Genomic DNA, 15884 nt, shown 5'->3' with positions numbered 1-15884 from the left:
GAAAGTAGTGATGAAGATAGTGATTATTTATCTACAAGCGAAGACAGTATAGTAACAGTTTCTCCATTACAGTAAGTCAAAATAAATATTTTTATGCTATTAGCATAAAGTAAAACAAAAACCGGGACAAAAATAAAATAAAAAATTATACTTGGTGTTAATAAATTTATATTTTGTATAATAATAAAAAAAACACTGAAAATAAAAAGAAATGAATGTGAGCAGGTGATGCATGTTCTTTGCATGACTAATACCCTAGACACAGCAGTTGACGGGAGAAAATTACTTTTTTTTCATTTTCAAAAATGCTTTGGATTTAATTCTGCATATCTTACTAATAAAAAACTTTAATTATGGAAACAGTACAGTAGCTTACAACTGGTTAGTTATGCCAAGACAAGTGAAATTCATCTTTCTTTAACAGTACTCATAGAAAAATGTTTCTTAAACAGATATTTTATTAAATATAGAACACTATCCCCCTTAATGTTGGAACATAATAAGGTTACTAAGGTTACTGAGTAACCTCAGTGTTCCAACACTAAGGGACTAAGGTTACTAAGTAACCTTAGCCACTTGCTAAATGTAGAAAATACAACTGTGTTCACATAAGAAAATATGCCACTTAATAGGGTTAGAAAATTCTGTGTTAGCAGATCTCTCATTGGACGGATCATAACTAAATTTAGCTTTGGATAAAACCATTCCTACCTTTTTTTCAGGTAGATGTACCGTTAATAAAGTAGCTCTCCCATGATAAAAGTAGTAACTTTTGTTTCCAATGGTGTTTTTGTGTTAAATGAAAAAATATTTATGGTTTAACTAAGTTCAATCCAGCGTGGAGTGCTAGTAAATATAATTTATGTAGACCAATTTTTAGTAAATTAAAAATTCTGATATCCCCATGTGTTTATATTTTCAAGTATTCAACATTTGCTAGTCATTTATTCCTAAAAATGAAAAAAAAAAATCACTTTTATCAAAACTGACTATGGACAATTTTTGACAAAACAGCGTAGCACTTATACTTATGATAAAGAACTTTATTGTACTTCAGGTTTAAATAAATTTCTTAATTTAAATAATCTTCCAATTAGTTAATTTTAAATTAAAGGATTTTTTTTTATAGAAACAATATTATTCTATTGATGAATTATTAGCAATTAATTCTTTTAAAATTGTTATTTTCTTGTGCACTGATTTTATTTATGCATTGTTTTTTCATTAATGGTCTCTTAAACCAAGATATATTAGGTATCGAATACATTTAATGAAAGAAGCTAGTTTAAAAAAAAAAAAAACATTTACTTGTAAAAAAATAAAATATTTTATTAAATAATTATTTTTATAATTTTACAGACTATATTCACCCATCATTGTATTTATAATTTTGTAATGCTGCTTTGATCAAGGTTTTTCTATGGTTCCTTGATTCTTCTAGACAAATGCTGAAATCATTCCTTTTTTATTCATTGAATAGCCATTGTACCTTGTACAATCTAATTTATATGTATGATTATGGTATTATCTGAAAAAAAGTGTTAATTTATTTACAGGTTAACATAAATGAAGTGTACAGTTCTCATTTAATATCTTTAAAAAAAATTATAAAATTTTTGTTTATAAATCTTGAAAAGTTTAATCAGTAAGTTTTTATTTTTTTTTTCATAGTTTTTTTATTTTAGAAATCTCCTTTATTCATCATACTTATATAAAGATTACTTGTAATTATGTCAACATTATGTATTAATAAACTTATCTTAAAAAGGTTATATTCATGTATGCAAAAGAATAATTATTATTACATGAAAGCTAGACATAGGATGAGGCAAGCAAGACAGTCACATTGGGTAGTGTGTTTAATAGCATGACATGATGATGAAGCAAACAAAGACATAACGCAATGGAAGAATCATTATGATTACTATATAATACTTATGAGGATCAATCAACAATAATTAATGGTAAAAATTGCTCTGGAGCTAAAACGGTTTATTTAATGAATGTCATATTTTTTTCATTTTTTAATATAATCACCAGCAACATTAATACAGTTGTTCCAGCTCTGAAACAGTTTATTTTTGCCTGTTGCAAAGAAATCTTTACCTTGCTGTTGGAAAAATTAGCACATTTTTTTTTGTCATCACCATTAAATCTTTTACCTTACAGCACCTCCTTGATATCCAAACAAGTGGAAATCTGAGGACTGAATCAGGACTGTTTGGGAGGTGAGGTAGTACTTCCCAATCTAATTTTTCAATGGTTTTTCAAGTTACCTGAGCCATTTGAAACCAGGCATCGTGAAGCAGAATGATGCCTTTGCACTGAGATCCTGGGCGTTTTTTCAGCACTGCTGACTTCACTTATTTGTTAAGCATGTCACAGTAGTGTACGCTGTTTATTTTTCACTGATCTTATAGAAAATTAACAAAAACTGGGCCTTTTGCATCCCAAAAGATTGTCGTCATGATTTTTTCTGGTGATGATCGGGTTCAAACTTTTTTCTTGACAGGTGAACTTGTGTTTCCACTCCATGCTCCATCTTTTTGACTCTGGGGTTCATAATGGTAAATCCATGCTTCATTACAGGATAGAATACTGTGCAAAAAAGCATCACCTTCCTGCTGATCCTGTTTTCAGCTCTGTGTACATGTGAAGTTTTGTTTCCCTATGGTGATTTGACAACTCTTGGAACCCATCTTGTGCTTGTTTTACAGTACTTGAGATTGTTGGTGATAATGATATGAACTGTACTGACACTTACTTGTAATTTTTTAGGTATAATCTAACCGTAATTGATCAGTCTTCTTGATTGAGAGGGTCTATGCGAGATTCAAGTACTGGATTTGAAACTTAAGTTAGATATCCACAATAGTGCTTGTCAGTCACTGAAGTTGAACTATCTTTTAATTTTTCTATCCATTTGTAAAAACTTCTGCAGTAACTGTGTTCATATTTTAATCATATAAGAGTAAATTTTAACCAATCTTTCATCTTTGGAAAGCAAAATAGATTGATCTGCATGCTGTTCAACTAATCTGCGACTTCAAGAAAACTCATAAAATAGGATTTTGAGGTTATAAATAAAAACAGTTTTATTCAAACAGCTGATCAAAAGTCATACAGTGTTACCAATTAACTGTTCTAAAAGTGTTGTAATCCTCTTTACCAACTTTTTTGCCTCCACAGCTATTTATGTTTTTAATTATTGAATAACCCTGGTAGTAAAAAAACAAACTTGGTTTTGAAGTGTGATCTTTTTCTAATAATCAAAACTCCCTGGTTAACAAAAGCTTTTAAACAAGTTTTATTTTTAATGAAAAAATAAAAATAAAACATTATTTGGTTTCTTAAACTGGGAGAAATGTATAGATACACTAGTATTCAATTACTTTAATCTTTAAATTGTCCTAAGTTTCATCTGAATACCTACTTTTTATTTTGATTACACTGCTCATGATGTTTGTTTTTCTTTTATGTTAAGGTCACATCACTAGTTCATATGTCAGGAGGTAAAGTATATGATCCACTGATTGGTCAGTGGATGTCACCAATGTGGGAGAATGTTTTAGATAGAGTTACCAGCCCAAGGCATTTACATCTTTACAGATTTAACGGCAATGATCCTATAAACGTTGGACAAGACTCTCAGCATTTGACTGGTATTTATTTTTTATGGATGTATTTAATTTAAAGGAACTCTCATGTACTAAGCATACAAAATACCGATCTCCATGATGGAGAGGTAGCATCTCGGCCTTTCTATGGGTTCTGGGTTCAAATCACTGTCAGGCATGGCATTTTTCATATGCTACAATTTCCATTTCATATTCCCATGCACAAGCTTCAAAGCTTATATGGTGAATTAATCATCCAGAAAAATAAAGATTTCTGTTTTATTTTATTTTTCATAGTTAATTTGTAACGTGTTTTTCTCTTTGTTAATTTGAGGCTTTCATTTTACTAATATAGATTTGGATATATGATCATAAATCTTGTCTTCTTATTTTTTCAAGAAAATAATCTTTCTCATAAAATAATTTTACAATATTACTTGGGTAAAGATAAGATACAGTCCAAAATTATTAGGAAAATGATAAGAAATTTTTCTCCCTTGAAAGGAAAATTTGGAAAAAAAAAATTTATCAACTTCTTTATCAGTTTGCTCAGTTGACAATTGATTGTAGCAGCTGAACATTTGATACAAGTATGCGGAATGAGTAGATTATTAAATAATAACAAATCAGTATATCAGATAATAATTTTCAAAGAAATTATACACGATGTGATTAAACAAAATAAAGATAAAGATGTTGGTGATGTTAAAAATGCAAATAAAGTACAGGATCTGTTTAGAAAATAACCTAACATTTTTAATTACGTACTGAGATATTTAGTGACTTGCAGTGGCAACATTGTTTTCCACATAACCTGCTTTGTAACCACATGTTCTTGGATTGTTGATATTTTATTTTTGTGTTATTGTTATTTGAGTGTGCATGTTGTGTTACTAGCGATTTTTGTAATCTGTGATTTTTGGGATTAACAATACAATGTAAAATTTTGCATGAAACTTCTGTGAAGACTTTCTTAGAAGTTTTTTAGCCTTTGAAACAAGTTTACGAAGATGATGCTCTGGGTCATATGCAGTGTTAAAAATGGATTTTACAATTTAAAAGTGGTCGTCAGTCAATTGAAGATGACCCTCGGCCAGGAAAGCCTTCAACTTCAATTGATGACATCAACGTTCAGAAAATCAACAATATGGTGCAATTTGCCAAAGACGTTAGCTTCTCAATTGGACCATGCCATAACATTTTGACTGAAAAAAAAAGTGATGCATCAAGTTGCAACAAATTTTATTCCTCGTTTGATGACCAGCTAGCAGAAAGAACATTAATTGGACGATTGTCAGCAACTTTATGAACAAGCCAATAATGAAACATTTATGCATAGGATCATAATGGGAGACAAAAGCTGGGGTTACAGCTATGACATTGAGATAAAAATTCTGCACATTTCAAAAATCACTGCCAACACTCAAACACATTGCACTCAAATAACAATAACACAAAAACTAAACAAGATATCAGCAATCCAAGAACATGTTGTTACAGAGGAGTTTATGTGGAACACAATTCTGCCAATTGCACATCAAATATATCAGTTAGCGCATAATTAAAAATGTTTGGTTATTTTCTGAACAGATGTAATAATTAGTTTTTTTTTTTTTTTAAATGCTTGGAAAAACTACTATAATGACTTTTATGAATCGAAGATCCATGATGTAATATTGCACTTATTACTTTGTAAGTGTAAACCTCAATTTTTATAGTTAATTTTGATTTTACCAATCGAATTTATTTCTGTTTTATTTATTCCTTTTTTTAATAAAACTAGTATAATTTCTTGTAAACTAATATTTTTATTTTGTTTAAAGAAGTGATGGGAATTAAAAAAATTGTTTCATCTTCAGTACTTTCATTTACTATTAAAACAAGCTGTAGTATATTTTCTTTTAAATTTTATTATTTAAAGTACATTATCAAGTTTTTGTACGCTACCTAGTACTATCATGTAGTGAAGCGGCACAATTCAAAAGGTACATTAAAAAAATGAATAAAATGACATATTCGAGTCCCTGCGGTTCATCAAATGGAAAAAAAAATTTCTAATAAAATTTGAGGTATTTTTTGAGCGTATTCTTTATTATAAATCTAATTGAATTGAAATGCAATGTTTTCACGCTTATTTAATTTTTTCCCATTTTCATTTCAGTGTTAGGTTAGGTCATGTTTACATTGTAAACATAGTTCATTGATTTCGTCGCCTCTTACTGACAAAGTTCTAATCAACTCCATGAAAAGAAAAAGAAACTAAACAAAATAAAAATTATTACAAAAAGAAAATGTCATGTAGTGAAGTGTGTAAAAAAAAGTTTATTCTACAAGAAAACCTTTCTATTTTTTTTTTTCAAATTTAAAATGTTAGCTTGTGTTTAATGGATTTCTACTATTTTTTTGTTAACTTGACTTTTGGCACATAAATTAAAGATTTTTTGTATTCATTACTGAATTGTATTCCCAAACATACTATTCACACAGAATGTTATCAGATCTCACAGAACAATATTAATATATAATCTTACTTTACTCAGTTTTAAAATGATTTCAGATTTAAAAACATTTTCAAATCTTATACAATATTTTATCAATATAAAACTAGTAGTAATGCTATTTATGCATTGAGTTTCCTGGTTATACTGTTAACTTGCTTTACATGATGAGACAATCCCACTATGTCTTCCTTCATCCTTTTAGATGTAGTATAACTGGGTTACACTGTATTCATTATGTTTTTAATTTCAGATATTTTCATTTTATTTACTTATCAGAGTTCAAAACAGCCATTTTTTGTATAATTTTTATTGTTTTAAATGGTATTATTACAGTATTTTTTCTTTTTCAACTAATCTTATAATTTATTTTTGGATAAATATGTAAAGTACTATATGTGTTACTTATCCTAACATTAGTCAACTATTAAATTATGATAAATCTACAATAACATCTTAGCCAAGTAGATAATGAATCATGCAAAGATAAATTTGTTAGCCTAGTTTCCTGTCTTAGAAGATTTATTAGATTCAACTCTGTTTGATGGCTATATTCTAGCAGAGACAAAATTTAGTTTCTTTCAGAATTTTTGTTCTTGCCAGTGGATAAAATGATGACCTTAAGGATAGTCATAGATACAAAATCATCAATACAAAGTAGATGACTGTATAAATCAATCCTGTAGTGATGGTGAGATCTGTTTATATAATTTGTTACTTTGAGAATTTTTTCAATACTTCAGCATTTCAAAGTAATTTTTAAGGATATTGAAGGAAATCATAATGTAAACTTGTTAATTTAATTGACAGAATGTGAGTTTTAAACTTATAGAAAAGCAAAGAAATTCACTTTCTAAATATATGGAGATTAGTTCCATTGGAGCTTAAAAAGAAACTACTTTATAACTCCTTAGTGGTGTTGCAGGTGAAGCTGTCATTAGTGGAATTCATCTCGAATGATTTATAAACTTTTTGAGGATTTTGTTAAAATAGTATACTTGATCTTTATTATTATTTTTTTCATTTGGTGTGTAATTTGGCGTATTTGTAATATTTTATTTTTCAATTACGTTAAATGTATGGCTTTTACTAGACACAATTAAAATTTGGTTATTGTGTTTGATATCATTATTAGTATATCTAGACAAAATTTCATAAAACCTAGATTTACTAAGCAATAAGCAAAAAAGAGGTTCATAAGGTTTTTATATTTTTAGATTAAATTAAAAAACATGTTAGTAAATTTCATTGTTACTTTTTCCCAGATGAATTGAGTTGGCTGACCAGATTAGGTTATGATCTCAGCAGTCTGGCACCCCAATTAATGCAGAGATCATCTCCACAACAAACACCATTTCATGTCGCATCAGGTTTTGTAAGCCATCTTACTGAACGTATGATGACTCGAGGTCTTTCTTCATTGGCCCGATCAAGAATGAGATTGGATCCTTTCTCACCTGATCAACCTTCAAAACCACTTACTCAGAACTCTCCAAATTCAGATCCTATGAGGTATGTTCTTTTATCTTTATTCTCTTAATTTTTGTATTTAATGAAATCCACTAGTATAAAAACATTTTTCCATTTTTAAAAATGGAGAATCAAAATGAAATAAAAGATAGATTTTTCACAGCTATTTATAATTTTATTAAGTAATAAATGTAATACAAGAGTACACAGTAAGAATATGTATATGTTTCAGAGTAATTGAGCATAATTCTAATTCTTGACAATTTCTGTTATAAAAAATAAATATATTAATATTATTAATCTTAAGAAATTAAATAACAAAATAGCTTTCTTTTACGACATAGAATTCATCTTTAGAACTTCTGATGCTACAAAATATGGTAGATATAATGTACAAATATTTTCCTACTAGATATTACAGCAGTAGTACATCAGGAAATATCTGATGTACTGCTGATTGAAGCCTATGTCAGCCCCAACTGCAAATTTCATGAGTTTGAGGCATTTATGGGTAGACTCAATGATATCACTGCCAGATCGCCCAAGAAGATCATCCTGATGAGTGACGAATTGTAAGGTTGTTGTCACCAGTAGTCCTTACACAAACTGTTGCAATAGGTTCTTTCAGACATCATGACGATAAATGGTCTTTACTGCTTAAATGACCACATACCTACCTATGTGGCGAGGGGACATACCTCGATTCTGGATTTAACCATAATGGACGGACAATGGGACTGCACCAGGTGTATGAAGAGTCCTGCAGGATGAAACACAAGTGATCACTTGGCCACTGTTAGAAATCAAAGACCCATTGTTTCATTTGATAGCCAGTCAGAAACCTCCAAGACTGACATGAAGGTAAGTTACAACTGTCGTCGAAAATGTTGCCGGAAGAGGTGGTAGAAATTTGTCGCCGTTGTCTCTCCAGGATTTGATAGTCCATGAGATTTCAAAGATTCCTAAGAGTAGTAATAGGTTTCATCCAGTATATTGGTCGACCAAGCAAATAGCGCATATGCAAAGTGAACTTTAAGAGTCTATGATGCCAAAAACAGCAGTTAAGGTTTGTAGAAGGGGATGCATATGAAGAGGCTACGCAAAGATACATAGCTTCATAATGCATACTAAATTATGAAATCAAGTAGTCTAAGAAAAATAAATGGAGAGAATTCTGCAGAGAGCTTGATTCGGATCTATGAGGACACGCCTATCAGATCACTGTGAAGCGATTTGGTAGCCGGCTACCAAATCCTCCTCACGGAGGAGACAGTGAGACGCCAACTGATTAGATTGTTTCCTTGCGAAGATAATGGTACTACTGAATACATAGAATGTGACAGAAATCGCTTCTCACAAGATGAGGTGATGGCAGCCATCATCAAACTGAAGGACAAAAAAGTCCTGGCCCAGACAGCATACCAGCCACTGCTAAAGGGGCTAGTCAAGGAAGTCCTGTGGGAGATTACGGACATCATTATTTCAGAAATACCTCAAACAATTTTTGGAACTAACTGTGAAAACTATTAAATTACTGCCATTTAAATTAGGATTGTCATAGCCTGAAGTTTTTTATGACAAATTTTTTTTTTTTTAATGTCTTTTCAAATGATTTATCACAATTATATCCTTCTACAAGGGTCTCCTGGATACTTTGATGAAGCAGTCTCTTACTGAAAAATGTAAAGTTTTTATGTGAGAACATTTGCTATGTTTAAATGTTGAAAAGTTATTTAAAGGGTTGTCTGATGGTTTTATTTTTTAATCTTGTGTGTGTGTGTATATATATATATATATGTGTGTATGTGTGCATATATATATATATATATATATGTGTGTGTGTGTGTGTGTGTGTGTGTGTGTGTGTGTGTGTGTGTGTATGTGTGTGTGTGTGTGTGTGTGTATGTGTGTGTGTGTGTGTGTGTGTGTGTGTGTGTGTGTGTGTGTGTGTGTATATGTGTGTGTGTGTTAAATACTAAAAGTAAAACTCAGCAATCCATCACAGTATAGAATCTTGTAATATTTATTACCTTATTATTACTTCTTCATTTGAACATCAAAAGGGCATTCAAGATTTTTCCCTCATCGTCAGTTGATCAAAAATTAAAAACTATTTTAAAATTATACGTTAAAAATGAAAATTATCGCACATATAGTGTAAAATATGCAGTCAAAGATTAAAATTAAACATTAAAAATGAAAAAATTAAAATTTAATTAACATCAAATTAAATTTTTTTTTGTAATTTCCTATATATGCCTATGGCCAACCATCACGTACAATACTGTATTAAAATTTTATGAATTTTACTTAATATTTATAAAAGTGCTGCTACCTACAGCAGCTTTGATGAGGAAATCATTATCAAACTCTGTCTGCAGATTAATCAAGCTGAATTTTTGTCTACATTTGTATTTATAATATTTTTCTAAAATGTCCAATTTTTTAATTGTAATAAAATCCATATTGGGAAAACTAATAGATTGTTTAGGGCAAGGTTTACAGAACATTTTAGACATTATAAAAACAATAAATTAGGATTTTCTAATGTTGCCAACCATTTATTAGTTAAAAACCGACCATTATCGATTTAGAAACAAATTTAAAAATAGTTAAAATTACAAAAGAAAATGATAGTGATAAAAAATATATAGCATATATATATATATATATATATATATGTTTGTGTTTAAATATATATATATATTTGAAAGGCAGTTCTACACACATGTTAAGTTACATTTAATTCATTATTTTAAATGAAAAATGAAGGAGATAGAAAGCAAAATTCAAGTTTAGTAGGAGTAATGTATAAGGAGCCATGTGTCTGGGAAGTATTTCCAGATTTACCATGTTATAATATATAGCACAGGTAAAATACAGATATACCTTGCTCCTAGGGTTAACCTTAAACAGCAGTGACCTGTGTGTCCAGCTTGTTCTTACAGTGCAGCACATCTAATCATGCAAAATATCATAAATTTATTACTAAATTGAACAAATTTTGCATTCCCAATTTAAATTTTTTATTTGAACTTACATTCATGAACAATCTAAAATGCAGTCCTATTATTTGACTAAATAATATTTACTGTGTTTTGGTTCTCAAAGAGTACATAATGCCTACATCTGAACAGTGTTATGACATTGTATGCTATATTATAATATTATCTGTAGAATAAACTGTATATCTGTGAAAAGCAATTGACCATTTCTGAAAAAAATCATTACTGAGAATTTAATAATAAATACATGGTAAAATATTTTTTAACTTTTAATATAATTATAGTCTTGCTTTAGAATATTTATTTGTAAAATACTGTATTTATGTATTTATTTTTTACAGAGAATTAGTTTCTCAGAGAAGACCTTCATCTCATCTTCAGCCCGGATCATCTTCTGAACCAGTATTTGGTCGAGGTATTCTTATATCCAGAACGAGTGAGGGACGTGCTGTAGTACACAGTGTTCCATCAGCAAATCCAATTTACAGAGATGTTATAACATCTGTATTTAATAATACTTTCTTGTTACCATTTTCACTAGTTGTACATGGAGCCCTACAAGATGCTTTTTATTTTGTAAAAGAAGATGCTTGGCGTGCTCAAGAAGATAGAGCTCAGCTTAAAAGATTTGGCAGCCAGTTCAATACAACATTCCATGAAAAAGAAGGCGAAACTGGATCTGGAAAGGTATTAATTTTACATTACTGTTTTTTTTTTTTTTTTTTTTTATATGTAAATGAAACTGTTAAATATTTTCTTACTTGGTTTCCCTTCAAAAAAAATTTCTTCCTTAATATTAAGGAGAGGAAATTAAAATTTAATCTGGATCTAGAAAATTAGAATTTAATTCCTTTATCCTCTATTACACAACTGATTTATCTCCAGATTTATATTTAAAATAGTAATTATGTCCGCACTTACATTTATCAATCTGTTGTTACTAAGATGTATTGATGCATCTGTTATTTGTAAGGGCGAACACATTGTCATTTAAAACAAAAATATGAACTGATGAAGTTTAAATAATAGTTAATATTATTTAAAAACTCACCACAGAATAATATTATATCTATAAAAGGATATCTTTTAATTGTATTTTAAATATATTGGTAGGAAATTTTTTTTAAATGGGTTGGTGATTTATAAATATGGTAACAGAAACATAATAAGGATCTTTCTTGTACGCCAAAGTATTAGATTAAATTATGTGAAAATAGTTTTGCTTTGAAGCGCACTAAAAAAATGCTCATTATTTAATGTTAATATGCTTACATCCCTATCTAAAATATAGTTGAAGTTGAAAACCAATATTGCTGCCCATAAATATGAATTGAGTAGATCAATATTTAAAAAATCAAACATGTTAACTTATCTGTCTGTTAAAATTACAATTCATATTTATTGGGCATCAATAATGGTCTAATGGCTGATCTTTTAAGGAAATTTTTTCAACCTTAAGAGATATTACACTTTAGATAGAAATATATATAAGCATATTAAACATTTAATAATAAGGATTTTATTAAGGTGCTTTAAAGCAAAACAGTATAAATTGAAAATGAAATCAATTTGATGATCTCAAGTTATCTTTAAAAAACATTCTGAAATTTCTCACTGTAGAAAATACAGATACACTATTGTTAATGGGAGTTCTATCCATGATATCCACAATGCAATCAATTTGTTAAAGTAGAATTTTCAAGTTCTTTTAAATAATAATTATCTTTGGATATAGATTCAAATGTGTCATCTGTGAATAGCGTAACAATTAATGGTTGTCATTAATAAACAACAGGAAAAACAAGGAACTGAGAACAGTTACTTGTTACATTCTGCATTCTATATCTTGAAGTGAAGATCTACATTTTACATATGTGTTCTCATTAAAAGATGAAATTTCACCTACCTGTTAACATTCAGTAAGGTACGACTTTAACCAATTAAAAACAGCTCCTCTGATACATAGGTATTAATTTTTTCATCAGTAAAATAAAAAAGTAGAACTTTATTAAGTCACAAAATATTGGAAATGGAATATTTCTGTTATTTAAACAGTTTAAAATATTCTCTAAAGACTGGGAAATATCTGTGTTTGTAAATAATTTTTCAGGAGTAAAATAAAATATTAAAATTATGAAAAATTGACCTAACAATTCAAGAAATATTAAATGGCTATTTTTCATATTTTTTTTTTTAAATACCACTCTACCATGATTCATATTTATGATACCAAGCAATGATTTAAGGAAAAGCCTTTCCAAATCATGAAAGAAACCATAAGTCATGAATTATAGGTTTTTATGTAAAAAGATTTACACTTTGTCTTTATTAATGAGATTGCATTTGCTGATCTATACATGAGATCCAATTTTTTTTAAATTATCATTTTATATTTGATGTTGCACTGAATAAATTTGAAGGTAAATAGATATATTTGAAATATGGTCACATTTTTATCTGTGTATTCTTTCTATTTAAAAGTTATATTATAGCAAGAGATTACATTATAAAAATGTGTGTATGATTCCTATTCATTAAACTATAATAATACTGCGAATGGTATAGGACATACAATCAATTCCTATAATTGCTTGCAACAGGAAGATACTACAAATATATGTTATGCATAAATGATAGAGAATGACCTTAGTACTGTATTAGACATTTACATTATACAATTTGCAGACTTGCCCATTTAAAAGTTTTTTGTTCTACTTCTTTTGATGGTATTTCAGCCATACTGCTGCATTAGAAACAGATTTAAATGAAATTTAAAACAGAACATAACTGACAAAAAAACCACCTTAAAATCTAAAATATAATACTTTGTAAAACTTAAAACTTTGTAAATATATTATTTTGTTACAATTAAAAACAACTACCAACAACTTACTAAGTTGTTTATTTAAAATATGGTTAGAGATGTAAAATGTAAGGCTTGTATGATATCTACTATCAAGTATATTAAGTGTACTATCAAGTATATTAAGTGTACTATCAAGTATTCTCTACTACATACCTAAGGCTGTGGAATAAAGTGTATATATCCTTTTTAACCTAAGTTTTTCAAACAATTTTCTTAAATTTTTACATAAAAATATTTTAAATGTCAAAATGGCAGAGGCTGTATATCATTAAACTAAGCCAATCAATCATTATGATAAAAAATTACTACAGAATCTTTCTTTATCTTGAATATGTAATCTTTTTGTTAAAAAAAAACTTCACCTCATGTTATCCGGAAAAAACTTGTGAGAGGACAGGGGTGTTAGATAAGTCCATGCAAAAATGAAGAAAATAAGTTAATCGAGGAAAATCTTTATTTCTCAGTATTATCCTTTTTTTAAGTACATACAAATTTGTCGAAAAACTGCTTATTCAAAATAGGCAGATGTTTTGGCAATAACTTCATCGTTTCAGATAAATCTCTTTCCAGCAAGCTACTTTTTCATATTTTGAAAGAGCATGAATATGCTATTCAATGAAAGTCATCAGACTGGTAGGGGAAAAGCGGAAGAGTGATATAATGTAATTTAAATAATTTTGCTGTTTCAATCAAAGAACATTATCTTAGTGAAGAAGAGTCTTCATTTTCATCAAACCTGATTGTTTTCTTTTATTCCCTCAATAAAACAATCTGGCAAAGATATTAGCTGGTTTTCATAAACTCCTCTCTAGAAAGTCAATGAAGATTACGCTATGAGCATATAAAAAAATAATGGTTACTATCCTTGCTGCAGAATAATTTTTGTTGCCTTTGGAGCAAATCTGTTCTTTAATTACATATTTGCAGTAATGTATCCAATTTTTATCATCTGTTATGAAGTTGTATAAATTAGATTACTACCCCAAACTAAGCTTAGAAATGATTACTCGTTCACTCTTTCAATAAATTCTGAGCAAATGCAGCACCCATGAAACGTTTTTCAAAATTGTTTAAAAATTGATGCACTTGTTAATCCTAAATGACTGTCATCATAGCAATCTTACACACATTTGATCTTTTGTCCTTCATCACAATATCATGGATTTTTTCAATATTCTCTGCAGTTGGAATCAGAACGGGCCTTCAGGAACATTCAGTGTCATTTGTGCTCATATGATCACTGCAAAAATAACGAAACCACTTGTACACTGTTCTGATCAAAGGAACTTACTCATCATAATATCAATCCAGTGTAATCTTATTTTTCTGTGCAACTTTGTTTTTCAATAAGTATTGTTTCATCGCCAAAAATAAAATGTTCTTTCCATTTTTCACTAATCACAATACTTGATCATCAACAACTGCCAAACAGATTATATTTGAATGTGTGAATATATCTGGCTGAAATGTTCTGTGAGCCTAGGGTATTGTTAATTTTCTACATCTCTGCTACTAGCAGCAAATTAAAAATGACTTCAATATTGTACTTTGAGTGGCATTCTTAATTTTGCTCAGACTTGTGTCATCCTTTCATATACATTGAGAGAAATTCATTTGTTTATTTTGAATAGTGAGTTTCAATTGATTAACAAAAAACAATATTTATTGATATGTATAAATAGCATTTAAAAACATATACAGCGAAATACATGCGTGTTTCATTTTTTAATTAGATTATAAGTAACAAAAAAAGAAAATTATTTAAAGTCTTATATTATCTTGCTGTAAACAAATAAATTTTTAATTATTTTATCTGTTTACTGTTTTAATAGGTACTGGATGTTAGAATACATAGGCCAACAGCTGTTGTCAATCTTCGATATGGGACAACAGTAGCACGTGAACGCCAGAGATTATTACACCATGCAAGAAATGGTGCATTAAAGAAAGCGTGGCACAGAGAACGAGATGCTTTAAGAAACGGTGTACCAACTAGTCGCGATTGGGCACAGCTAGAGGTCGAAGATATTCTTAAAGTAGGATCGGCCAGTGGTTATGACGGTGAATATGTGCGTGATGTAGAACGATATCCAGAATTAGCTGAAGATCCATTTAATATTCGATTTGTAAAGAAGAACGTCCAAGCCCAACGATAGTATACAACATCTGATGATAATTTATCATCTAGACATGCCCGCTCTTCAATGTCACATCATGTATTTAGATAAATCTTTATTTTTATGTTTTTTATAGGTATTTTCTTAAAAAAAAAAAAAAGTACTATGGTTTTTCATGAAAAAAATTACAGCGTTTACAAATTTGCAATTTTAATTAACTATAACTGTACCTTTTTATTTATTTATTTATTTAGCCAAAATAGCTACCTAAAGATTGGATGTAAAAGCCTAATCAATGAAATAATTAAAAC

The 15884-nt window shown here is 29.1% G+C and overlaps 1 protein-coding gene across 1 annotated transcript in view; it reads left to right on the top strand.

Moving 5' to 3' along the window:
- Ten-a (Teneurin-a transmembrane protein) overlaps nucleotides 1–15660 on the top strand; it is a 332260-nt gene extending 316600 nt beyond the window's left edge. The window contains exons 37-40 of the mRNA XM_075357656.1: nucleotides 3485–3662; nucleotides 7381–7627; nucleotides 10932–11277; nucleotides 15289–15660. Coding sequence (XP_075213771.1) covers nucleotides 3485–3662; nucleotides 7381–7627; nucleotides 10932–11277; nucleotides 15289–15612 — 1095 coding nt within the window. The 3' untranslated portion in view covers nucleotides 15613–15660. The remainder of the gene's footprint in view (nucleotides 1–3484; nucleotides 3663–7380; nucleotides 7628–10931; nucleotides 11278–15288) is intronic.
- Nucleotides 15661–15884: the final 224 nt, after the last annotated feature.

Source organism: Lycorma delicatula, chromosome 2 (genome assembly GCF_047948215.1).
Source record: "Lycorma delicatula isolate Av1 chromosome 2, ASM4794821v1, whole genome shotgun sequence".
In the NCBI taxonomy this organism is placed as follows: Eukaryota; Metazoa; Arthropoda; class Insecta; order Hemiptera; family Fulgoridae; genus Lycorma; species Lycorma delicatula.
This window is presented reverse-complemented; position numbering and strand designations above follow the sequence as displayed.